General features: G+C 36.9%; 3 protein-coding genes across 3 annotated transcripts; 1 reads left to right on the forward strand and 2 right to left on the reverse strand.

Moving 5' to 3' along the window:
* Positions 1 to 3,095: 3,095 nt before the first annotated feature.
* Positions 3,096 to 25,619, reverse strand: LOC116730953 (gastrula zinc finger protein XlCGF57.1-like; the record flags this gene model as incomplete). Its single annotated transcript, XM_032580526.1, has 3 exons — positions 3,096 to 3,258; positions 4,015 to 4,222; positions 24,632 to 25,619. Coding segments are annotated over 3 exons (1,218 nt in total), but the record flags the coding sequence as incomplete, so codon positions are not given.
* Positions 6,416 to 11,717, forward strand: LOC116730909 (uncharacterized). The gene is made up of 11 exons (XM_032580475.1): positions 6,416 to 6,557; positions 7,019 to 7,155; positions 7,527 to 7,833; positions 8,135 to 8,217; positions 8,349 to 8,401; positions 8,981 to 9,023; positions 9,159 to 9,232; positions 9,445 to 9,546; positions 9,661 to 9,971; positions 10,588 to 10,757; positions 11,503 to 11,717. The coding sequence occupies exons 1-10, from the start codon at positions 6,416 to 6,418 to the stop codon at positions 10,599 to 10,601; spliced, it is 1,266 nt and encodes a 421-aa protein (XP_032436366.1). The 3' UTR covers positions 10,602 to 10,757; positions 11,503 to 11,717.
* LOC116730922 (uncharacterized) lies at positions 13,135 to 16,548 on the reverse strand. The gene is made up of 3 exons (XM_032580495.1): positions 15,662 to 16,548; positions 14,746 to 14,964; positions 13,135 to 13,429 (listed from the first exon to the last, which is right to left on the reverse strand). The coding sequence occupies exons 1-3, from the start codon at positions 16,402 to 16,404 to the stop codon at positions 13,222 to 13,224; spliced, it is 1,170 nt and encodes a 389-aa protein (XP_032436386.1). The 5' UTR covers positions 16,405 to 16,548; the 3' UTR covers positions 13,135 to 13,221.
* Positions 25,620 to 25,798: the final 179 nt, after the last annotated feature.

Here is a 25,798-nt window from a genome sequence, read left to right on the forward strand (position 1 = left end):
ATTATTCTTCTCTAATAGCAGAATATTTTAATTTATGTTTGGGATTTGTGAAACTTCACTAAAGTTTAGATTACTATTCACACTTGTTCCATGCAGTTTTTTAAAATTCCAATTCAATTCTAATTCAAAACCACTTAATTAATCCTAATGGGAAATTAAATGTTGGTGTTACTCATGAATTCTTCCAAGAGTTATTGTAGATGGAGATGGTTGTTGGAAGGAAAGATCTTCTGCAGCCGTCTGTTACATAAAGTTTCACAAATCAGAAAAAAGTTTCACAAATCCCAAACATGGATTTAAATATTCTGCCATTAGAGCAGAATAATCCAGTCCAGGTTTTGAAGAGTGTAGTTCTTGCAGTTTTTAAACCAGAGTCTATTAAAGATGCGAAAGGAAGTGAAAAATTAGGTGGAATCGGAAACCAACTTCAGCTTCGTGTAGTTAAAGGAGAAAAAGCCATAAAAAGGTCATTTTATTTCTACATCAATAAACCATTTTCACAGCGTAATTGTGATTCCTGCGTTCATTTACCGGTTAACAAAACATTTATACGGGAAAAGAACATTTACTAAAATGATCCTCATACAGAAAGGTGCAGACATTTAGACCTTAACCTGCATCCAAACGCTGGTGGTTCCTACCTATTCGGTGTAAGATTATCTGGGGCCTCCGGGAGAAATCCAGCAGTCTGCGATGATCATCCATCTCTTCCTCCGACTTGACGATGATTTCTTTAAACTCTGTGAATGTTTCTTCAGCAGCAGTTAACGGCTCGTTGATAAACTCGTTTAGAGAAACAGTCGAACATTCAACCAAACAGACCATGCGCCATTTTCTTTGTCTTCTTCTTTGGGATTTTATGACTGTCGTTCATTCATGTCATTGCATTACCGCCACCTTGTGGATCTTACGATCATCACATCTAAAGATTTCTCATACAGTGCCAGTTCTCTTTGAAAAACGTAAAATCTTGTCTTCCACTTTATCTAAATAAAACAAATACAATATTAGTATTCCAGTTTTCCACAAATCCAAAGTTAATATTGTCTTCTGATTCGTATCTCCTACATCCCGCAACATGTTTCACAGTTTCTTCACTCCACCAGATCAGAACCTTTCCTATAGTTTCCGTATATCCACAATGATCGCTGCTGCTTTGTTCGGAGTTACCGCTGGTTCCGCCCATCCTGTGGCTTATTGAGAGCCGATCAGCACCGGCTTGTTCATTTAACTGTGCGGTGCTGGTGGTCGAGTGTAAAAGACTTTTAACGGTTTTATCTATTTGATTTTTTTGCCGGTATTTAAATAATAGTTTGTATTTTTTTTCTTTTTTAGCTCTGAGGATTGAAGGTGGTGCGTTTGGCCCAGATGGTGGCGCCCCCTGTTGCTGTGGCTGTCCCGTGATCAACATAAATCGATTGAGGGAAATCCAACGAGTGTGTGACGTCACGGTGTTTGGTGATTCTTTGCTCGGGAGCCTCCGATCCAGAACCTGTCAGCACCTACCGCCAAGCCTCGGCAACTCAGCTTAGTTTTTCCTAACTTCTTCTCATTTACATAGAAGAATTATTTAATTTTACTGTTTTTATTTTAATAAATTATTATAACTTTGAAACAGTGTCTATTGCAATTCACTCTAAATTTCCCCTCTCGCTGCTCCTCTTTTTATTCAGACTTGGGAAACCCTAGTTACAGAAGTTAACAGCTGCTAGAAAAAGCAAATTAAAGTAAGATAAATGAGTACATATGAAAATAAGAAATTTAAAATCTAACAAATAGCTAAAAATTGTAATTTATACCAGGTGAGTCTTTCTCCCCTACAATGTGGACCGGTACCAGTACTGGACTGATTCTGATCCTTCAAATGATTTTAACATAACTTAGAAGTTGATGTAAAAATAATGTTTGTTTTAGCCACAAAATGATTATGCTCAGCAGCAAACAACAAATCACCAACTACAGCATAGAGCAGCTCATCCATGTAGCAGCTATGTAGCCTGACGTAAAAACATTTTGCTAGACAATGTCAAACATTGAGAAGTTTAAGTTATTGTTATCAAACCTTATCAAACACGGAGTTTTGAAGCCAAAAGTACCTCAGAAATATACAGAGCCAACCATGAGAATCAACTCATTTAAAGTTTAAACTCAGTTTCACACAAACACAAAGACCCTATAAATGTTGGGCTGTTGAACTGGACCATTCAAGCTAATTTTCTGTTAGCAGCTTTACAAATCTTTTACATGACATTACCAAGACACATTAAAACAAACCTTTATCTTGGCTTTTTTCTATTCTTCCTTTCTATTCTCATTTCTACGTACATTATCAAATATATATATTATTGTAAAAACAAACCACTTAATAGTGACATTGTGTGGTTTTGATATTATGACAGAAATTATTACTAAGAAAAATAAATAAAATCAGCTCCACTGAGGGGGCCCCCTAGTGGCCCTGGGGCCCTTAGTGGCTGCTTAGTTTGCTATGCCTTGTGCCGGCTCTGGCAATCAAAGCAGGAAAATTAATTTGTGGTGAATCTTAAATTTTCCTTCAAGTACAAATCCATTTTATTTCATTTGAAAAGATTTTAATCAGAGTAAAACTGGTTAATATAATTTGAAAGAAAACTCAATCTCATTTTACTTTAAAGACAAAACTATCACAAATACTTTTTTGCAGATTTTTTAAAAAAAACACTCAATTCTGTACATTCTAGTTTTGATTTTAAAAACTTTTAAAATAAACCCCACTAACTCTCTCTATTGTACAGAATAATACAAATCAATCCCTCAAGTCCAATCATGTGAGAATGTTCTGGAAGGGAGTCCATGTCCGGTCAAACTCTGTTAATGCATGAAATAGTCAGTGGGCCCCCAAGCCTCTTCATCTATCAGCATCAGTACTGGCACTCCTCAGGGCTGTGTGCTGAGCCCTCTGCTCTTCACGTTGTACACACACAACATACAGTTTGACATAAACTGTATGTTAATACAATAACATACAGTTTATCATTATTGTTTATTGATACAGAATATACCAGAAAGAACAAGAAAGCATCTCTGAAGGAAAATGTGTCATGGTTGCACATCTACAAGTATCCAAATGATCACATTTAACAAATACAACAATTTTCAGCTTTATAGACATGAAACCCCTCCAGTCTTTCATTCTAGTTTTAAACCAAATCAGTTCTATAGTGAACCTCAATATAGGACATGCATGGAAAATACTTCTACTGCTTTTCACCTGTGTGACGCCTCAAGTGGTGAATTAAACTCACCTTGTGACGAAAACTTTCTCCACATTTCACACATGAAAACGGCTTTTCACCAGTGTGAATCCTCATGTGCTGAGTTAAAACCTGTTTTTGACAAAAACCTTTTCCACAGGTCACACATGAAAACGGCTTTTCACCAGTGTGAATCATCATGTGTTCAGTTAAACTAAGTTTTCGACTAAAACCTTTTCCACAGTTCACACATGAAAACGGCTTTTCACCAGTGTGAATCCTCATGTGCTTAGTTAAATCCTGTTTTTGACTAAACCTTTTTCCACATTTCACACATGAAAAAGGCTTTTCACCAGTATGAATCATCATGTGCCGAGTTAATTGCTGTTTTTGACTAAAACTTTTTCCACAGTTCACACATGAAAACGGCTTTTCACCAGTATGAATCATCATGTGCCGAGTTAATTGCTGTTTTTGACTAAAACTTTTTCCACAGTTCACACATGAAAACGGCTTTTCACCAGTGTGAATCATCATGTGCCGAGTTAAAACCTCTTTGTGACTAAAACTTTTTCCACAGTTCACACATGAAAACGGCTTTTCACCAGTGTGAATAATCATGTGCTGAGTTAAATGCTGTTTTTGACTAAAACCTTTTCCACAGTTCACACATGAAAACGGCTTTTCACCAGTGTGAATCATCATGTGCTGAGTTAAATTCTGTTGTTGACTAAAACCTTTTCCACAGTTCACACATGAAAAAGGCTTTTCACCAGTGTGAATCATCATGTGTTGAGTTAAATTCTGTTTTTGACTAAAACCTTTTCCACAGTTCACACATGAAAACGGCTTTTCACCAGTGTGAATCCACATGTGCTGAGTTAAATGATGTTTTTGACTAAAACTTTTTCCACAGTTCACACATGAAAAAGGCTTTTCACCAGTGTGAATCATCATGTGCAGAGTTAAATTCCGTTTTTGACTAAAACCTTTTCCACAATTCACACATGAAAAAGGCTTTGCACCTGTGTGAATCATCATGTGCTGAGTTAAATTAACTTTTTGACTAAAACCTTTTCCACAGTTCACACATGAAAACGGCTTTTCACCCGTATGAGTTCTCATGTGAGCATCAAAAGCAGATTTGAAAGCAAAACACTTTTTACAGATGTCACATGAGAAAGGTTTTCTTCTTTCCTGATTTTGGTTCTCAGCTTCAGCAGCTTCCTGGAAGATGACTTGGTTCCTGTTTGGTTCTGATTCAGTGTGGTCTCTATGCTCATCAACAGGAACCAACATGCAGGTATCAGTCTCCTGTTTTAATCCAATCTGTTCTTCAGCCTGACTGCAGTAAACTTCTTTCTCTTCCACTTTTATCTGATGATCTTCTGGCTCTTCCTGTTCTTGTTTCACCTGCACAGGTTCTAACTCCTCCTGGTCCAGAGTGGATCTCCTCTCCTGGTTATAAACGTTACACTTCAGGGAATCTGGAGAAGAAAACAGAGAAAAAGAGTAATTGTTAACTTTACTGAAGTAAATCGTTTAAGGCAGAAATGAACAAAAAACCATTTGAAAATTCAAGAGCGTAGACAGAGATATAGATGAATCGACATATCCAGCTGACATTTGGAGAATTCTCAAATGTACGGATTTTAAACAAATACTATAAATTATATTCAAATTTCATTTTAGTCCACTTTTTTAAAAGCCCTGAGGAACTCCATCCAATCATTCGACTCATGAGCCGATACATCGCGGTGCTTCATTTGCTCTACTGTGACATCAACTGGACAATATATGTAAACTAGAAAATTTCTGAAGAAATTTAACCGGGGCCTGCCAAAGCGTGTCCGTCGGTATGGGCCCGGCGTTATCATGCTAGAAATTAGCATCGATGCTAAAGAACTCTGCAATGTAATCAATAGCATGTGGAGAATCACAAGAACGTTAAGGAAGGTGGACGTGCACCATTCAGTATGATTTAAAATTTGTCAAGGCTTTTATTTTGGAATTTTTGTTAAACTTCATTTCAAAGGGCCAAACTAATCCCATGTGTAATAGTCATTGGGTTAAATCAGTTATATAATGCTCAAAACACAAGTAGTTGATGTAAAAATATTCAAGGCTTTTATTTTGAAATTTTTGTTAAGCTTCATTTCAAAGCACCAATCTAATCCTATGTGTATCAGTGCTTTGGATAAAAAATTCACATAATGCCCAAAAGAGCAAATACCTGATCTAAAAATTTTCAAGGCTTTTAATTTGAAATTTTCAGTATGCTTCATTTGAAAGGGCCAAACTAATACCATGTATAACAGTCATTGGATAAAATCAGTTATATAATGCTCAAAAGAGCAATAATCTTATGTAAAAATTATAAAGCTTTTATTTTGAAATTTTTGTTAAGCTTCATTTCAAAGGGCCAACCTAATCCCATGTATAACAGTCATTGGATAAAATCAGTTATATAATGCTCAAAAGAGCAATAATCTCATGTAAAAATTGTCAAGGCTTTTATTTTGAAAATTTTTGTTGAGCTTCATTTCAAAGGTCCAAACTAATCCCATGTATAACAGTCATTGGGTTAAATCAGTTATATAATGCTCAACAGAGCAATTACCTGATTTAAAAATATTCAAGGCTTTTATTTTGAAATTATTATTATGCTTCATTTTAAAGTTTTGAACTAATCCCATGTGTAACAGTTACTGAGTAAAATCAGTTATATACAGTCCATAGCAGCAAGTAGTTCTAAAGGCCAGTTCAGTCCTGATCTGTTTCAACTGAGTATTCCACTATAGTTAGAACTACAGTGATGCGTATTTGTAGTCCTAATCATACGGTGGCCCTGAGGTGCAAAGCACAACAACATTAACGAAGCACAATTACAAATTCAAAAACACAACATTAACGAAAACACAACGACATTAACGAAAACACAACGACATTAACGAAAACACAACGACATTAACGAAAACACAACAACATTAACGAAAACACAACAACATTAACGAAAACACAACGACATTAACGAAAACACAACGACATTAACGAAAACACAACAACATTAACGAAAACACAACGGAAAAGGTATGTCCCAGTGGGAGACCTAAGAAATCGCTGATTGGATTACAACTCGTTTTACTTTTGAACCGGAAGTTATTCTGGTGTGCTTCGTTTTAATGAGAAGCGGGCATACGGTCACAATGTTTTGCCCAAACTGCGGGAAAGAGCTGGTTGAGCCGTCACCAAACTTCTGCAGCAATTGTGGCAAGAGGCTTCAACGTCAGGAAATATTTATGGAAGATACTCCACAATGTTCAAGTAAGTTAATAAGCATAAAGAAATATTTATGTTTCTTATGGATGTAGCAACTTGCTAACGTTAGTGGTCTCCAGACCGTGTCCACTGTTATTTAGTTGTTCATTGTAAATGCAGTTAAAAGTACACAAACTCGATATAATACAGCAGCATGGTATTAGCCATATATAGAAAAAGCCCATCTAGGAACAAGTGCTGCGAATTAGCTGTTGCTATTGCACTATGACGTAAACATGAGACTGCTGTTTTGTTCAGTTTGTCTATGTCGCTGTATGTCTGTCCCTACCAAATAAACCAATTAAATTAAATTAAAAATAGTAAGGTCCGTTACAGCCTTAGGCACTGCTTAAGGCTGTGGTCCGTTAAGGTCCGTTACAGCCTTAAGTAATTTGTGTCGTTCGTAATACATATCGTCTGTTTGCATGAATGTGATGTGCAACATTTTTTCTTTACTTTACTTCTAGCACAACAGCCTGTTCCCTCCTGCCCTGCACCAGCCCTCAGCACCTTCCTTGAATACAGAAAAAAGAAAAATGAGGAGCGACAAAAGTATTCTCTTGGGAAAAAGGGGTTAAAGCAAAAGGAAAAAATGAAAGTTCGGGTAGGTCCGGTTTTGTTCCGACCAAAAACAAGCAGCTTTTAAGTACCATAATAGACTTGCTTAAAGAAAGTTCCAGGTAGCAAAACTATACAGAATAATTGTTTAACAGCAACAGCAAACTGTCAATTAATGATAAGTCAAAACAGTAAATCATCTACTGATTAATTATTGCATAATAATTTTCCAATCATTGTTCTGTTTGCATCAGTTCAATAGTAAAAGCTTGAAAATGACTGACAATAGTTAATGGATCTATTTGGATGTTATTGTAACATAATACAGGAGGAATTAAAAACAAAAAGAAAACAACAGAGTATTCTCTAAAACAAAACATTGCTCAGCCTTCCGCATAATTTTTTTTTTGTTTTCAGATAAATATTGGCTTGATGACCATTCACAAGGATGGTCTAAAGCCACAGCGTGGAAAAACCATTTTCCTTGCAACAGATCCAGATGTCTCTGCCACACCTCTGCTCAGTCTTGCTGCTAAAAAAATGAAGGACTTCAACAAAGATATAAAAGATGGACCTTTCCTCCTTCTGTACCCAGATGGGACAGAGGTTATTAATATCCCTGGGACACAAACACCGTTTACTCTTGCAGCTTATAAGGCTGAAATTGGCAAGTCATACCAAAGGATCTCTCTTTTCCTCTGCTTGAAAAGGGACTTTGAAGAAGGTAAGCTCAGCTGTTTGTGTGTATTGTTTGGCACATTGCACTAACTTCAATAAATGTACATATTAAAACTGTGCAATTAAGCATTGGTGGCATGAACCAATCAAGTAAAAAGTATACATAGATTGGCTCCTAAATGTAAACTTACTTCCTGGAAACTTGATAGCTAGACACTCAGTTATTAGTTTTTACCAGTGCTGTGTTTATGCTTCCAGATACAATGTAATATAGTTGACCGAACACGGTACTATCACTTAGTAGAAGTTAAATTGGCTTATTTTGTCTTTTTTTCCTTGTTTATCAGTTGGAAAATTGTCAGACTCGTCCGATTCCGTCCCAGAGGTTGTTATTAGAAAAAACTCAGAGTTTGATCTTGCTGATACACTGGTAAGTACAACTTAAAATGTATTTGGTCTTTTGTTTTTATTTGGTTGAGTGACCACAACAAGAGCATTTTACCTAAGCTTCATAGGACTATGCCGATGTTTTTATGTGAAATTGTGTTTCATTTTCTTCAGCCATGGGAACCTATGGATGAAAGCAGTCCTTTGCAAAAGGTGGCAGAAACAGAGTAAGTTATATTTTAGGTACATGCCATAGCATGGTGTGTGTATGTGTATCAAAAGTATTACAGCCTTCAGTGAATTTTCATACAGTATGTACTGGTGACATGTTGAATGTGGATATTTTTAAATTATGTGGTTATGGGAACATGTCCTGGGAAGTATTTGTATTTTTTTTCAAGATGTTTGTTTTTAAATGTTGAATATACTGGCGTGGAAATAATTATTACACTACCCTTGCTTTCTTCAATCTCTTATACATTTTACAAGTATACAGTTGTTTAGATAAATATAACAAAAAGGTTCACAAGAGTTTCAGTAAATAACTTTTGTCAAATAGTTTTGCATGTTTTTTGCGATAATGAGTAAAATCCCTTTGCTTCTATAAAGATGGCATTGTACTGCCAAAACTGCTTTTAGGCATTCCATGTTTTAAGTTATGTCTGTTTTAGTCAGATGACGGACAGAGGAGTTACAGTGCAATAAAATGATTGAGACATTGAAGAAAACTGGGTGATCCCATCATTTATACTTTGACAGCATATGCTAAAAATACCCAGTAATATGTTTTTTCATTGTCCTCTAAGGAATGGTGTTGGGGATCTTGTACTTGCAAATGAAGTACAACAGGTACAAACTTTTTATTATCTCACACAACAATCCACAGATTTTTATCTCAAACCTTTAAGTAAAATAATTAAATATTAAAATAACTGCAGGTTAGTCAATCATTAAGTTTTACTCTTGTCTTTTCTCTGTTTTCAGGTTATGGACTTGGATAACAATGGCAACAATCCAGGCACCAGTCAATGTCTCACTGTCCAGAGCTCCTGTTACAGGTGTGTAGGGGCTTCTGTCATAAAAAAGAAGTGTGTTTGTAGTGTCATCATGACAAAGTAATACCGATACATCTATTGTAAATTTATGTACTTTGGATGTTGTATATGTAATTTCTGACATAAATTTAATGTTTTGTGAAGAAAAGTTGGAAGTACACCTTTATGCTTTTTTTTTTTACCTCATCTATATTGTGCATGTTTTTTCTCCACAGAGACTACACCACTCTCTTTGAGCCCATTGTTATTGATGATGATGATGAGATTGAATATTTTACAGAAGACAAAAAGCAGGACCTGCCCCCAGAAGAACATTTGTTAGTAATTTTAATATTTTGTATTAAATTAATCTGCATCCTGGTCCTGAACGTAATTACATAATGCTAAGTGTGATCAATCAACTGTTTTAAAATAAGTTTATTTTTTTCTAGACAAACAAACGTGCAGCCACATGATATTATTGCAGAACTGGCCAAGAATATTGACCACAAGAAAGTCAGCCGGTTCAACATATGTCGTACTGATGTGTGGGATGGAGCTGTTCGGGGCTTTCAGAGGAGCACATACTCCGACAAGAATGACATGTTCATCAAATTTAACGATGATGCTGGCTGTTTGGAGGAAGGGTTGGACACAGGTGGCCCGAGGCGTGAGTTTCTCACGCTTCTTATGGCCATTCTGAGAAATCGTCCTATCTTTGATGGACCCCCAGAAGCTCGTTACGTTGGGTGCAATTCGAGAGGTGAGTCATTTTTGGGTTAGTGAACCTAACTAACCTTAGTTAGTGAAGTGGTAGTACTTCTAAAATAAAAATTTGCAGAAACATGTGCTTATGTGTCTGTCATAAGCAGATCTAAGATTTAATTACCCACCATAATAATTTGCTCTGTACAACAGCTGCCAGGGAAGATGAGTATTTTTTAGCAGGAAAGATGATTGCTGTATCGATTGTACATGGGGGACCGGCACCACATTTTCTCTCAAAGAACCTGGTCAACTACATGATAGGGAATCCAAGTTTCAGCGCCACTGTTGAAGATGTTCAAGATGAGGAGATAGGGAAAGTTCTAAAGCAGGTAGGAAATGACCTAGGTTTAGGAAATAGATTTATTGTATGCCAACTGGAGATTATTTTCACGTTCAGATTAAGATTAGGAAATTATTATAACAAAATAGTAATTTCGTTTTCTCAAAGCTTGACAAATCTTTTTGTTTTGAAAGGCCTGATTTCAGCCTATCTCAAGAAATGTGAAATCACAATTGCACAAAATGTTTATGCTATTTTTGTATTCATAACGAAGAAGTTGTCTAATTGATAGTTCTGTACTTCTTCTTATAATAAACTGCTTGTTTTATAGGTCCTGGAAGCTGAATCAGATGAATCTCTGCTAAATATAATTTTTCAAAACAGCGGGATGTTCCAAACTGCTGGTTGCTTCAGAAGTGTGAAGACTTCTGAGAAGAAAGCTTTTGTAGAGGAGTATCTCAGATGGTACATCCTTGACAGAAACCACAGTGCCATTCAACGGTAATTACTAAACAGTGAGCTATTAATATTATATTATGTTATAAAGATTTTAAAACTATTCTAAAGTTCGATGCTCAATACTCAAGATCAATGACATATTTCCAGTTGTTCACACCTGCCACTGATATCATGACGTTGTAATTTACTATGAAAAACTAATTGGGTATAAAAAATTGTGATCAAATTATAGATATGAAATTACTTGATCAGATATCAAATTTAACAAGCTTCTTTCCTTAATTGATTTTGTTTTTTATCGTTGGTTGTTAACCTCTTTGTGTGTCCTTCTGAAAAATTATGTGAAATGTTGTAATATATTGAGCAATACTTTCCAAATTCTGAGTTTCACCACTTTTATCATCCATTCAGAATTTTATGTACAATAGGTATAATCTTCTTTTGTCATCATAAATATATATATATTTTTAATCATTGTCAGATTAATCATAGGTATGGCACATAAATAATTTTTCAATGTGATTTCTAAAAATATACTGTTGCATGACACAATTTTGTTTTTTTTGCACAGTGAAAACATTTTTTTTTTAAAGTTTGAAATGATAAATTTTTACTTTTAATGATGATTTTTGAGCACTGTGAAAGGTTAGCTTTACTTTGTATATTTAATTTTCTTTTCTTTTTAGACATATTGTACTACAATGTGGTTCACATTTACACAGGACTTAGAATACTTCATATCTATGCTATGAATAAAGTGCAGTGCGTATGTTTTTATCCTTAACAGATTCAAAGATGGACTGGCAAGTCTGGGGTTTTTCGCTGCACTGCAACAGCATTCCAGTGTCCTGTCCCCAGTCCTATGTTTCTCTGCCAAGGCCCTGACTGCTTCAGACTTGGAGACCATGTTCAAACCAGATCTCAGCCCAGTAGGAACCAATAGGCGGCAAAAGGAGGGCAAAACAATCGTCTTCTGGGCAGATTATTTGCTTGATTGCGAAGGTTAGTAAGGACAGATTGTGTTTTATTCTAAAATTGTTTTTTTTCCTTTGTTTTATTAGGAGGAAAGCATACATAAAAATAAATCATTTGTGCAATGCATTATCTATTAACTACATTGTTTTTAATTTTTCAGAGAAAAACACTGCTGTATGTCTAGAGGAAGTCCTGATGTTTGCTACAGGTCTGACAGCGATTCCACCAGCAGGCATGATGCCATCCCCACATCTTGAGTTTTTGAGTGATTCACCCTTTCCTGTTGCAAACACCTGTGCAAATATACTGAAACTGCCACTTTTGGAATCTTACGCTGCTTTTAGGGCTAACATGGACTTTGGAATACAAAATGCTCCGGGATTCGGATGCTACTGAAACTGAAAGAAGAGATTTCTTGGCAGTCTTGTTCTAATGCTGTTGGCATTCAGCTAATTTTGTGAATGTGAATACAGGGTCCATGTTGTTCTCCATTTCTGGGTGGCAAAGCCTTGCCATAATTTCTGAAAAGATTAGATAATATGATGTCCTTTTCAAAGTGATAGCTTTGAAAGGGACATCAGCTCATGAAGTCAACAATCCGTTAGGGCAAATTCTGTATTTTTTTTTAGAGTGGTGTATGTCTGGTTTAGGTTCACGGTCCGGGCATTTCTAATATGTCCATAATATAGTTTTTTTATATCATCTTTAAAGGGGATACACTCGGCTTTCATTTAAGCCAAGTTTTGAATCTGACCAACTCAGGTCACCAGAGCTTGTTAAAACAAAATAATATGAATCCTTTTCGCTTAACCAAAAACATTGTTTGTAATCCAATGGTATCTAGGGACACAAGAGTTGACAACTGAAATACTCAGACTAAGAAATCCTGAAATGTACCAAATCTATACTACCATGCAGTCATGTTTTTATGTGGTTATTATGGATTACATAATGGTAGGCTAATCTAAAAAACAGTATATGGTATACATTTCCAGATTTCTTAGTCTGAGTATTTCAGTTGTCAACTCTTGTGTCCCTGATGTCCCTGGATACCACTGGACTAAAAACAATGTTTCTTGGTAAGGCAAAAAGAGTTTGTGTTATTTCTGTTTAACAAGCTGTGGTGACCTCTGAGTTGGTCAGATTCGAAGCTTGGCTTAAATGAAAGCCGAGTGTATTCCCTTTTAAAATGATACAAAATTTTATATTGTAGAGCTTTGACAAATGCCCGTATCGTCAGCCTAAACCAGACATACACCAGTCTCAAATAACAGAATTTGCCCAAAGGGATTGTTGACTTCATGAGCTGATAACTATGAATAAACTGCCACTTTAGAAGGGCTATCCTTCTAAAGTGGCAGTTTATTCATAGTTATCAGCATGATTTCATATGATTTTGCTATCATATGAAAATATCTAAAAATAGATAATATTTTATGTTATATGTTCTTACCATAACAATGAGTTTTCATTTGAGTAAAATGAACAGGACACAAAATATATAAAAAAAATTTATTCAGGTTGTTTGTGTCTACAGCCTTGCTATGTGTTTGAGGAATAAATACAGTTCCATAGCTGACTCCCAGTTTTGTGACTGCTGTTGTCCATGTTGTTGCATGACTTGCTGTAGGTATTCCTCGATGTCTTTATCACCACACAACTCTGTCACCTGACTTGCTTCTGGGAAAACATCCAGATCACTGTCCTCAACAGGAAATCCACAATCTCTTGAACCATATCTGCAAAGTCAGAATATAATTAGTAATAGAATTGTGACAGATATTTTATATATTTAGTACAAGTACTTGTAATTGTCTGTTTTTTGGGGGGGGGGGGGGGTTGCTGGCTGTGTGACACAGTATAAGTGAGCACTATCAGTGACAGCTTATACAGTGTATCACAAAGTGAGTACACCCCTCACATTTCTGCAGATATTTAAGTATATATTTTTATGGGATAACACTGACAAAATGACGCTTTGACACAATGAAAAGTAGCCTGAGTGCAGCTTATATAAGAATGTAAATTTATTCTTCCCGCAAACTAACTATATACAGCCATTAATGTCTAAACTAATGGCAACTAATGTGAGTACACCCTTAGTGAAGATTTCTATAGTGTCAATATTTTGTGTGGCCACCATTATTTACCAAAACTGCCTTAACTCTCCTGGGCTTGGAGGACATGTCAAAGATGTTTTAATGGGTTTAGGTGTGGAGACATGCTTGGCAAGTCCATCACCTTCACCCTCAGCCTCTTCAGTAAAGCAGTGGTCGTCTTAGAGGTGTGTTTGGGGGCTTTATCATGCTGGAACGCTACTCTGTGACCCAGTTTCCAGAGGGAAGGGATCATGCTCTGCTTCAGTATTTCACAGTACATATTCGGGTTCATGAAATGTAACTCCCCAACACCTGCTACACTCCTGCAGCCCGAGACCATGGCATTCCCACCACCATGCTTGACTGTAGGCATCACACACTTCTCTTTGTACTCCTCACCTGACAGCTGCCACACATGCTGGAGACCATCTGAACCAAACAAATTAATTTTGGTCTCATCAGACCATAAGACCTGGTTCCAATAATCCATGTCCTTTGTTGATATGTCTTCAGCAAACTGTTTGCGGGCTGTCTTGTGTACAGACTTAAGAGCTTCCTTCTGGGGTGACAGCCATGCAGACTAATTTGATGTAGTGTGCGGCGTTTGGCGAGTACTCTTAGGGACCTCTTAGGGGTGTACTCACTTTTGTTGCTGGTGGTTTAGACATCAATGCCTTTACATAGAGTTATTTTGTGGGAAGAATAAATTTACACTGTTATATAAGCTGTAATCAGACTACTTTTCATTGTGTCAAAGTGTCATTTTGTTGGTGTCATCCCATATACTTCAATACCTGCAGAAATGTGAGGGGTGTACTTACTTTTGTGATACACTATACATTAACAGTTATAGGTTACTTGTACATAGATAATAGATGTCCTAACTTGTGCTAACAGCACTTCTGCATTATTATGTAATGTCAAGCATTATTTCTATTTGTGAAGATGTCAATTACCTGTGAGGCAAGAGATAGAGTTCGTTTGGAATCCCCCCAGGACATGATGCAAGTCTGCTTGGCCGGATCCTGTGGTTATTCCAGAGATTTTTGCATTCATCCAGGTCTTTCTGCAGAACTCTGGTGAAGCAGAATCTGAGCAAGCACTGGTGCTCAACACTTCCGTTGAAGTTTCCGGAGTCTCTTAAATCTCCAAACAAGTCCATCCAAAACTGAGACCTGAGGATACATTGAATTAGAAACGGTTCTGTTCTTTTTCATATTAAAATGATTAAAAGATTGTCTGTCTTTCTCCATGTCCATAACATTGAAAGCATGCTCTAAATCTATGTCAAACTGAATATCGCATCCTAATTTTCCACGTACAAACTAAAAATTTGTATAGCATCTGTAACCAAACAATGAAAAATTCTAATTTGGAAACAAAATATTTGCTAAAGCCTTATGAAAATAAATGTTTGAAACTAATTCAATATGGCATGTTAACTGGCAAAACGACAGCTATGTGACTGCCAACTCCATAGGCACTTCCTATGGAGTTGCCATGACAACAATAAACAAACCACAAGCTTAGAAGTAGCTTTCACCTCATCCCTTATTTATAAACAGTAAAAGTATGTAACGTCTATTACTCCATAACGATTTTTGAGTACTCTACCCACCTGTGTGTAATACTAAAATTAATATCACAAATATGTATTGTAGTACTTACTGCAGAACCTGCAAAATTTGCTTAACTAACATAGAGCTTACGTGTACTGTATGTTACTAAAGTCACCAGAACCTTGTTTTTCACACGAAGAGTTTGGACCTACTTTACAAATCGTTTTTAAACTCAGACTGTATGCTTCCACGGATTTCAGACCGTGATCAGCTTTCGCTGTACTTGACATCTGAAAAACACATATGTACCCACCTTCCTCTTCTGAAAAAAGACCACCATGACTCGATGCGTTGATTCCCTGTGGATGATCCGTAACTGTGGCTTGATGACCCAGCATAATAATCCGTATGCGCATGGCGGAGGGTACACTGTATTGCTGCCACAGTCCCGTTCTCTGTGCCGAGGTCTGTTCGTAGTCTCATTGGTATCACTCCAAGACTCTTGACACAGTTTATATAATGCTGGGCAATGACAGAAGGATTGTTGTTTGTTGCCCCACAAACAAGCCACATCATTCTTCTCGAAAATCCATCAATGCATCCTGAGACGGCCAAGCCGAATGGCTTCAGTTTGTCGTAGCCGTCTACATGCCATATGTAATTGGGCCCCATAGAGTGATAGGTGCGCCTTGTAAATCTCCTGCGAGTCCTCAGAGCGATGCCTTGAGGGTTCAGCTGCCTCAGCAGTCTCATTACAACATCACGTTTGACACACAGGTTGTGTTTTTGTTTGAGAACTTGCCACATGGTCCGATAGCCAAATAATTGCCCTGGTCCTCTCAGCTCGGCCGTAATGGCACGCCTCACTTCCCGAAGTGGAGAGTAGTTGCCTCTTCTATGTAGCCCCGCTTCTTTTAAATAAGTCTTTAGTGAACGCATACTAACTGACACTTTGTGGTTAGTCCGAAGCATGTCCAGTATCACCTCATATGTATGTCCTGAGTCAAAAGACTCTCGAATAGCAGTAGTAAGGTTTGGATCACCGAGAACATTCATGTTATTAAAAAACACGTTGTAGCCAGAATAACTTCCGGTTCAAAAGTAAAACGAGCTGTAGTCCAATCAGCGATTTCTTAGGTCTCCCACTGGGACATACCTTTTCCGTTGTGTTTTCGTTAATGTTGTTGTGTTTTCGTTAATGTCGTTGTGTTTTCGTTAATGTCGTTGTGTTTTCGTTAATGTCGTTGTGTTTTCGTTAATGTCGTTGTGTTGTCGTTAATGTCGTTGTGTTGTCGTTAATGTCGTTGTGTTGTCGTTAATGTCGTTGTGTTTTCGTTAATGTCGTTGTGTTTTCGTTAATGTCGTTGTGTTTTCGTTAATGTCGTTGTGTTTTCGTTAATGTCGTTGTGTTTTCGTTAATGTCGTTGTGTTTTCGTTAATGTCGTTGTGTTTTTGTTAATGTCGTTGTGTTTTCGTTAATGTCGTTGTGTTTTCGTTAATGTCGTTGTGCTTCGTTAATGTTGTTGTGCTTTGCACCTCAGGGCCACCGTATAATCAGCAGCCAATAGCCTCTTGAGTTCCGTTGCTATGGTAAATAATTTTCTCAGCAAAGTGTGAACTGTTAGTGAGAGAGGCTGGGGCAGAGAATACTCTCTTTGAGCCAGCCAGTTTTACTGAAAAAAAGCATTGAAAACAACTCCTTTCCATTCGGGAACCGTAATACATATTCAAAAACCGTTTGAAGCGTATGAGAGGGCAATGTGTCTTCTGCGATAGTCCCGAGATTCATATCTCTACCTCACTCAGAGCATTTACAGCGATGAGAGAAAGAAATGGTTTGCCCAGATCTGAAATGTTTGAGAAATATATGGGAGAGAGCCTGAGACAGCCTGAGAAAATCCTGTCGAAATGACTTTGCTCTGAAGCACCGTGACAGAAAACCGTACGGTCTAGATAAATTTCGAAAACATTTTACCGGAGCAGACATGCGTATCAATGTCAGGACCGATTTTGATACCAATCGTGCGATATTTGTGGGCGTGATGGCGATTTCAAAATTATTTTGGGGTGAAAAATTCTCTTCATTTCTCACTCTAGCGGAGATCTAAAGGCCCTGACTCTCACTCTAATTTTAGGAAAAATGAAAAACTTTGGGTCGCTTAGAGACAAATTGTGGACAAACCGTAATTGGTATCGACGAGCCGTCTTCACTTTCGAAGAGATCACAGACGTATCTACAAAATGAAATTTGAATGGCATTTCTACGTGAATTCGTGACGACACAGAAAATCCTCAAAAATAGGGTATTTGAAGGATTTTTCCCATTGACTTATAATGGGGTTTTTTTCGTAGTTTTTTGCGAATTATGTCGCCATGTTAACCCCGAATCCCACCAAAAGTAATAGCTCCAATGGCGTGAATTTTCTGCACGTTTTGATTCCTCATTTGTAGGTGTGCATGCAGCGGTATGAGCCGCATTAACGGTTACGGATGAAAAATAAAGAATTGGGAGAATAGTAATAGGTTCCTGCCATTGCTTTGCATGGCAGGCCCCAAATAGGCAACGTGAAAACAACATGAAGCTTTACAATGAATAAACAAGTTTAAAATCTTTGTGATTCTGATACATAAATTCTGATTAATCTGGTTGTATGAAACAATGGCTGGATCCAAAAGAAAACTAGAAACAAAAAGAAAAGAGGGTTGTGATTGGCTTGTTACTCGCTATGTCACCAGGGAAAACGATTTATTACTAAAAAATAAAAACTTTAACTGTGCTCAGGTTTAGGTGAGTTCTCTGTCTTACCCGCTTCATTACTCAACACATCACTAATGAAAAGTTTGATCTTTGTTATTTGCTTGTCAAACGGAAAAAAATAAACTATAAAAGCAATTTTCAAGTTTTTTGGACATTGAACTTCTTTTATTTATGTAACTGGGTGGTATATTAGTTGAAAAATGTGTTTACATGAAGTAGCTGTAAATTCCCACTCATATTGGGCCCATGAATGCACCTTTGCCCATAGTCATTGTGCCCCTTTTCCCCATAGACTATAATTAAACGCCTCATGGACCGCTCTTGCCTATTGTTACTGAAGAGATTTAAGGCGGCCATCTTGGAGCGGTCGACCGTTCCACTCAGCTTTATGTTTAACAGACTCAATGACGTATCAGCGCATTTATCAATCATAACTCGCTAAATACTAAACAGATATTCACCAATTTTTCTGTAGACCTTATTAAAAGGTTAGCAACATTTACAAGGAAATGATTTTTAAAGTATTTTTGAATGACTGATATAAGGTTGAGCATATTTAACTATTCTTAGTGGGGAAAACAGAATAGTCAGAATAGAATGTGTTGATATTTCTGTATTATGATTATTTTACAAAGCACACAACCAGTCATAATTTTTAAATATGTTATTTAGTAATATCAATACATATTCATATAAATATACAAACACAAAATAATACAATCAGAGAGAAATAAAGATGCTTAAATAATTATTAATGCTGAATAATATGCACTAAACTACACATATTTATATGGACGTGCGTATATACATAATATCTATATAGGTTTTATTCATGTTTTCCAGCTGAGGAGGAGATTAAGAGAGATTCAGCAGCTGAGATTCATCAGTGCAGTGAATCCGTCTCTCCTTAAAGACATTCCCCACTTCTTCCTCACATGGTCTTTATGAAACCTTCAAAACAAAAACAGGAGCTATTTTACTTTAGACAGAGTGAAAGAATTCCATATAAATAAGAGTCTTTGCCACCTTGTGTGGAATAATCTAAATCAATGTTAGGGAATATTTAAAACTTTTAAGATTTACAAAATCTCGGTTAGCCTTCATAGCGGGGCTGAACCCCGGTATTACACTAAGCTGATAGCTAATATTAGCTGTTGTTTTGTCAGTGGACATAAATACAGTATAGTAATATTCTAATCACAAAATATAAACTGTAATATGTCCATCTTACTTGTGAAACGTTATCCCCCGAGATCTCGCGTCATTAGTCTGTCGATCTGAACACAAATATCTGGCAGTGCTGAGGCATCTTCTGCTGTTTTGGTTTAGCCAAGTAGGAGGGACGACCGCTCCAAGATGGCCGCCGTATTTCCTACGCCAGAGCAGCCATGCGGGGTCTACTCATTATATTATGTCTATGCTTTTCCCCACCTTCACTTCCGGTTCACAGCATTGTCGGGCTTATTAGTGCAGATAGGCACCGGGTGTGGCAGCCAAGCTATGAGTGTTGTTGTGTGCAGTTGGATGTCTGTCGGATGAGCGCTGGCGCCGCAGGATCATCAATATATGTGCTGCTGGTAGGATAAATGGATTTTTGATGTGTCACTTGTGGCTGGTTCTGTGTAACGTCAGTGTCGCTTTTTATATTGTTGCTACTAGGCCTGTCACGATAACAAATTTTGCTGAACGATTAATTGTCTCAAAAATTATTGCGATAAACGATAATATTGTTTGAAGACCATTTTACACTGATTTAATGGAAATGACGTAATAATGCATGCGATTTCCTGCCAAAGATAGATGCACTTTATTTTCAAAAGAACACTAAACACTGGAACTGATGAACAAAACAAAACAACCAAAACCATAAATAACATGGATTCTCAGTCTCCATTAATAAAAAATCTACTTGAACAAAAATTAAACAACATAAAGCCAAAGTGGAAATAAATACTGCATTCAACCAAAAGAGTGCAGATTATAAAGTCTGTATATCATGTTGCCCTATAGTAATAATTAGATTTAAATAGAGAAGATGGGCACATCGACTACCCGATGCAATAGTTCACACTACACAATCCCCCCCCCCTCTCCATACGACAATTTTAGAACGTTGATCGTTCTCTAAGATTGTCGCTTGCGATTTCGTAACCGATCATCCTGTAGTGTGTGGTGTGTGCTACTAATTTGGTTTGCAGTTGTTTTAAGTCTCAGACTGCTCCTAGTGTTTGTTCTGGGTTGCTGTGCTTCATTGGGTTTTAAATTAGAATAATAAAGTCTATTTTTAATATTATAAAAGTATGTATAAATAAAATATATTTTGTATACTACTTCTGTTTCATAATTTTAAGCCAGACTTGCCTGGGTACTTTTAATAGGGAGAGCCTAGGCCACTTGATATTATTTGAAACTCCACGTCGTCTGTCACGATCCGGGTTTTCTCATGTGTTACACCTACGTATGAAACATCACCTCAATGCAGCAGTGGCTTGTTGATTGGACTTTTATATGAGGTTTAGTTTGACAGATAATAACACCTCTATTATTGTTTCATGCTTTTTGCTTTGCAAGGCTTAACTAGCTTATATATGCACGTTCCAATTAGTAATTACCTGAGATCATTGGATGAAGCTGAAGTTGGTTTCCGATTCCAGCTTCTGATTCAGGAAATGGCTAAAGGGCGAGTCCACTTAATTTTTCACTACCTTCCACATCTTTAATAGAGTCTAGTTTAAAAACTACAACAGCTAGACTCTTCTGACCTGGACTGGGTTAATCTGCTCTCACAGCAGAATATTTATAACCATGTTTCTGATTTGTGAAACTTCAATAAAGGTTGATTTCACCACTTTTTTTTAAATCTCTGTTATAGTATAACTGCTCAAATTCCCAAACTACCATAACACCTAAACTCTTGAAACCTGGACAAGATTATTTTCAACTAACAGCAGAATATTTAAAACCATGTTTGTGATTTGTGAAACTTTTATCCGATTTGTGGAACTTCAATAAAATGCCATTTTTACCCATCTTTGCATCCAGCTCATATTAAAACTGCTCTAATGCCAAAACTACAACAACTACGTATTTCAAACTTGGACTAGATTATTCTTCTCTAATAGCAGAATATTTTAATTTATGTTTGGGATTTGTGAAACTTCACTAAAGTTTAGATTACTATTCACACTTGTTCCATGCAGTTTTTTAAAATTCCAAATCAATTCTAATTCAAAACCACTTTATTAATCCTAATGGGAAATTAAATGTTGGTGTTACTCATGAATTCTTCCAAGAGTTATTGTAGATGGAGATGGTTGTTGGAAGGAAAGATCTTCTGCAGCCGTCTGTTACATAAAGTTTCACAAATCAGAAAAAAGTTTCACAAATCAGAAAAAAGTTTCACAAATCCCAAACATGGATTTAAATATTCTGCCATTAGAGCAGAATAATCCAGTCCAGGTTTTGAAGAGTGTAGTTCTTGCAGTTTTTAAACCAGAGTCTATTAAAGATGCGAAAGGAAGTGAAAAATTAGGTGGAATCGGAAACCAACTTCAGCTTCGTGTAGTTAAAGGAGGAAAAGCCATAAAAGGTCATTTTATTTCTACATCAATAAACCATTTTCACAGCGTAATTGTGATTCCTGCGTTCATTTACCGGTTAACAAAACATTTATACGGGAAAAGAACATTTACTAAAATGATCCTCATACAGAAAGGTGCAGACATTTAGACCTTAACCTGCATCCAAACGCTGGTGGTTCCTACCTATTCGGTGTAAGATTATCTGGGGCCTCCGGGAGAAATCCAGCAGTCTGCGATGATCATCCATCTCTTCCTCCGACTTGACGATGATTTCTTTAAACTCTGTGAATGTTTCTTCAGCAGCAGTTAACGGCTCGTTGATAAACTCGTTTAGAGAAACAGTCGAACATTCAACCAAACAGACCATGCGCCATTTTCTTCTTCTTCTTCTTCTTTGGGATTTTATGACTGTCGATCATTCATGTCATTGCATTACCGCCACCTTGTGGATCTTACGATCATCACATCTAAAGATTTCTCATACAGTGCCAGTTCTCTTTGAAAGACGTAAAATCTTTTCTTCCACTTTATCTAAATAAAACAAATACAATATTAGTATTCCAGTTTTCCACAAATCCAAAGTTAATATTGTCTTCTGATTCGTATCTCCTACATCCCGCAACATGTTTCACAGTTTCTTCACTCCACCAGATCAGAACCTTTCCTATAGTTTCCGTATATCCACAATGATCGCTGCTGCTTTGTTCGGAGTTACCGCTGGTTCCGCCCATCCTGTGGCTTATTGAGAGCCAATCAGCACCGGCTTGTTCACTGAATTGTGCGGTGCTGGTGGTCGAGTGTAAAAGACTTTTACCGGTTTTATCTATTTGATTTTTCTACCGGTAATTTAATAATAGTTTGTATTTTTTTCATTTTTAGCTCTGAGGCTTGAAGGTGGTGCGTTTGGCCCAGATGGTGGCGCCCCCTGTTGCTGTGGCTGTCCCGTGATCAACATAAATCGATTGAGGGAAATCCAGCGAGTGTGTGACGTCACGGTGTTTGGTGATTCTTTGCTCGGGAGCCTCCGATCCAGAACCTGTCAGCACCTACCGCCAAGCCTCGGCAACTCAGCTTAGTTTTTCCTAACTTCTTCTCATCTACATAGAGGTATTATTTAATTTTACTGTTTTTATTTTAATAAATTATTATAACTTTGAAACAGTGTCTATTGCAATTCACTCTAAATTTCCCCTCTCGCTGCTCCTCTTTTTATTCAGACTTGGGAAACCCTAGTTACAGAAGTTAACAGCTGCTAGAAAAAGCAAATTAAAGTAAGATAAATGAGTACATATGAAAATAAGAAATTTAAAATCTAACAAATAGCTAAAAATTGTAATTTATACCAGGTGAGTCTTTCTCCCCTACAATGTGGACCGGTACCAGTACTGGACTGATTCTGATCCTTCAAATGATTTTAACATAACTTAGAAGTTGATGTAAAAATAATGTTTGTTTTGGCCACAAAATGATTATGCTCAGCAGCAAACAACAAATCACCAACTACAGCATAGAGCAGCTCATCCATGTAGCAGCTATGTAGCCTGACGTAAAAACATTTTGCTAGACAATGTCAAACATTGAGAAGTTTAAGTTATTGTTATCAAACCTTATCAAACACGGAGTTTTGAAGCCAAAAATACCTGAGAAATATACAGAGCCAACCATGAGAATCAACTCGTTTAAAGTTTAAACTCAGTTTCACACAAACACAAAGACCCTATAAATGTTGGGCTGTTGAACTGGACCATTCAAGCTAATTTTCTGTTAGCAGCTTTACAAATCTTTTACATGACATTACCAAGACACATTAAAACAAACCTTTATCTTGGCTTTTTTCTATTCTTCCATATTGTTTCTTTCTATCAATAAAAAATTATTTCTATGTACATTATCAAATATATATTATTGTAAAAACAAACCACTTCATAGTGACATTGTGTGGTTTTGATATTATGACAGAAATTATTACTAAGAAAAATAAATAAAATCAGCTCCACTGAGGGGGCCCCCTAGTGGCCCTGGGGCCCTTAGTGGCTGCTTAGTTTGCTATGACTTGTGCCGGCTCTGGCAATGAAAGCAGGAAATTTAATTTGTGGTGAATCTTGCATTTTCCTTCAAGTACAAATCCATTTTATTTCATTTGAAAAGATTTTAATCAGAGTAAAACTGGTAAATATAATTTGAAAGAAAACTCAATCTCATTTTACTTTAAAGACAAAACTATCGCAAATATTTTTTTCCAGATTTAAAAAAAACCCCACTAAATTCTGTACATTCTAGTTTTGATTTTAAAAACTTTTAAAATAAACCCCACTAACTCTCTCTATTGTACAGAATAATACAAATCAATCCCTCAAGTCCAATCATGTGAGAATGTTCTGGAAGGGAGTCCATGTCCGGTCAAACTCTGTTAATGCATGAAATAGTCAGTGGGCCCCCAAGCCTCTTCATCTATCAGCATCAGTACTGGCACTCCTCAGGGCTGTGTGCTGAGCCCTCTGCTCTTCACGATGTTCACACACAACATACAGTTTGACATAAACTGTATGTTAATACAATAACATACAGTTTATCATTATTGTTTTTTGATAAAGACTATGCCAAAAAAAGAACAAGAAAACATCTCTGAAGGAAAATGTGTCATGGTTGCACATCTCCAAGTATCCAAATGATCACATTTAACAAATACAACAATTTTCAGCTTTATAGACATGAAACCCCTCCAGTCTTTCATTCTAGTTTTAAACCAAATCAGTTCTATAGTGAACCTCAACATAGAACATGTATGGAAAATGCTTCTACTGCTTTTCACCTGTGTGACGCCTCAAGTGGTGAATTAAACTCACCTTGAGACGAAAACTTTCTCCACAGGTCACACATGAAAACGGCTTTTCACCAGTGTGAATCATCATGTGCCGAGTAAAACTAAGTTTTCGACTAAAACTTTTTCCACAGTTCACACATGAAAACGGCTTTTCACCAGTGTGAATCATCATGTGCCGAGTTAAATCCCGTTTTTGACTAAAACTTTTTCCACAGTTGACACATGAAAACGGCTTTTCACCAGTGTGAATCATCATGTGCCGAGTTAAATCCCGTTTTTGACTAAAACTTTTTCCACAGTTGACACATGAAAACGGCTTTTCACCAGTGTGAATCATCATGTGCAGAGTCAAATGCTGTTTACGACTAAAACCTTTTCCACAGTTCACACATGAAAACGGCTTTTCACCAGTGTGAATCATCATGTGCAGAGTCAAATGCTGTTTACGACTAAAACCTTTTCCACAGTTCACACATGAAAACGGCTTTTCACCAGTGTGAATCATCATGTGCTGAGTTAAATGCTGTTTTTGACTAAAACCTTCTCCACAGTTCACACATGAAAACGGCTTTTCACCTGTGTGAATCATCATGTGCAGAGTTAAATGCTGTTTTTGACTAAAACCTTCTCCACAGTTCACACATGAAAACGGCTTTTCACCTGTGTGAATCATCATGTGCTGAGTTAAATGCTGTTTTTGACTAAAACCTTTTCCACAGTTCACACATGAAAACGGCTTTTCACCTGTGTGAATCATCATGTGCTGAGTCAAATGCTGTTTACGACTAAAACCTTTTCCACAGTTCACACATGAAAACGGCTTTTCACCAGTGTGAATCATCATGTGCTGAGTTAAATGCTGTTTGTGACTAAAACTTTTTCCACATTTCACACATGAAAACGGCTTTTCACCAGTGTGAATCATCATGTGCTGAGTTAAAACCTGTTTTTGACTAAAACCTTTTCCACATTTCACACATGAAAACGGCTTTTCACCAGTGTGAATCATCATGTGCCGAATTAAAACCTGTTTGTGACTAAAACCTTTTCCACAGTTCACACATGAAAACGGCTTTTCACCCGTATGAGTTCTCATGTGAGCATCAAAAGCAGATTTGAAAGCAAAACACTTTTTACAGATGTCACATGAGAAAGGTTTTCTTCTTTCCTGATTTTGGTTCTCAGCTTCAGCAGCTTCCTGGAAGATGACTTGGTTCCTGTTTGGTTCTGATTCAGTGTGGTCTGTTTGCTCATCAACAGGAAACAACATGCAGGTATCAGTCTCCT

Source organism: Xiphophorus hellerii, chromosome 13 (assembly GCF_003331165.1).
Source record: "Xiphophorus hellerii strain 12219 chromosome 13, Xiphophorus_hellerii-4.1, whole genome shotgun sequence".
NCBI lineage: Eukaryota > Metazoa > Chordata > Actinopteri > Cyprinodontiformes > Poeciliidae > Xiphophorus > Xiphophorus hellerii.

Excerpts from the sequence above, each read along its gene's own strand:
- LOC116730909 (XM_032580475.1), top strand. The coding sequence starts at position 6,416 with ATGAGAAGCGGGCATACGGTCACAATGTTTTGCCCAAACTGCGGGAAA. Across the intron at positions 6,558-7,018 it reads AGATACTCCACAATGTTCAA|CACAACAGCCTGTTCCCTCC; the intron begins GTAAGTTAATAA and ends CTTTACTTCTAG. Across the intron at positions 9,547-9,660 it reads CTGCCCCCAGAAGAACATTT|ACAAACAAACGTGCAGCCAC; the intron begins GTTAGTAATTTT and ends ATTTTTTTCTAG.
- LOC116730922 (XM_032580495.1), bottom strand. The coding sequence starts at position 16,404 with ATGAATGTTCTCGGTGATCCAAACCTTACTACTGCTATTCGAGAGTCT. Across the intron at positions 14,965-15,661 it reads TCTTTTTTCAGAAGAGGAAG|GTCTCAGTTTTGGATGGACT; the intron begins GTGGGTACATAT and ends ATGTATCCTCAG. Across the intron at positions 13,430-14,745 it reads CTCTATCTCTTGCCTCACAG|ATATGGTTCAAGAGATTGTG; the intron begins GTAATTGACATC and ends CTGACTTTGCAG.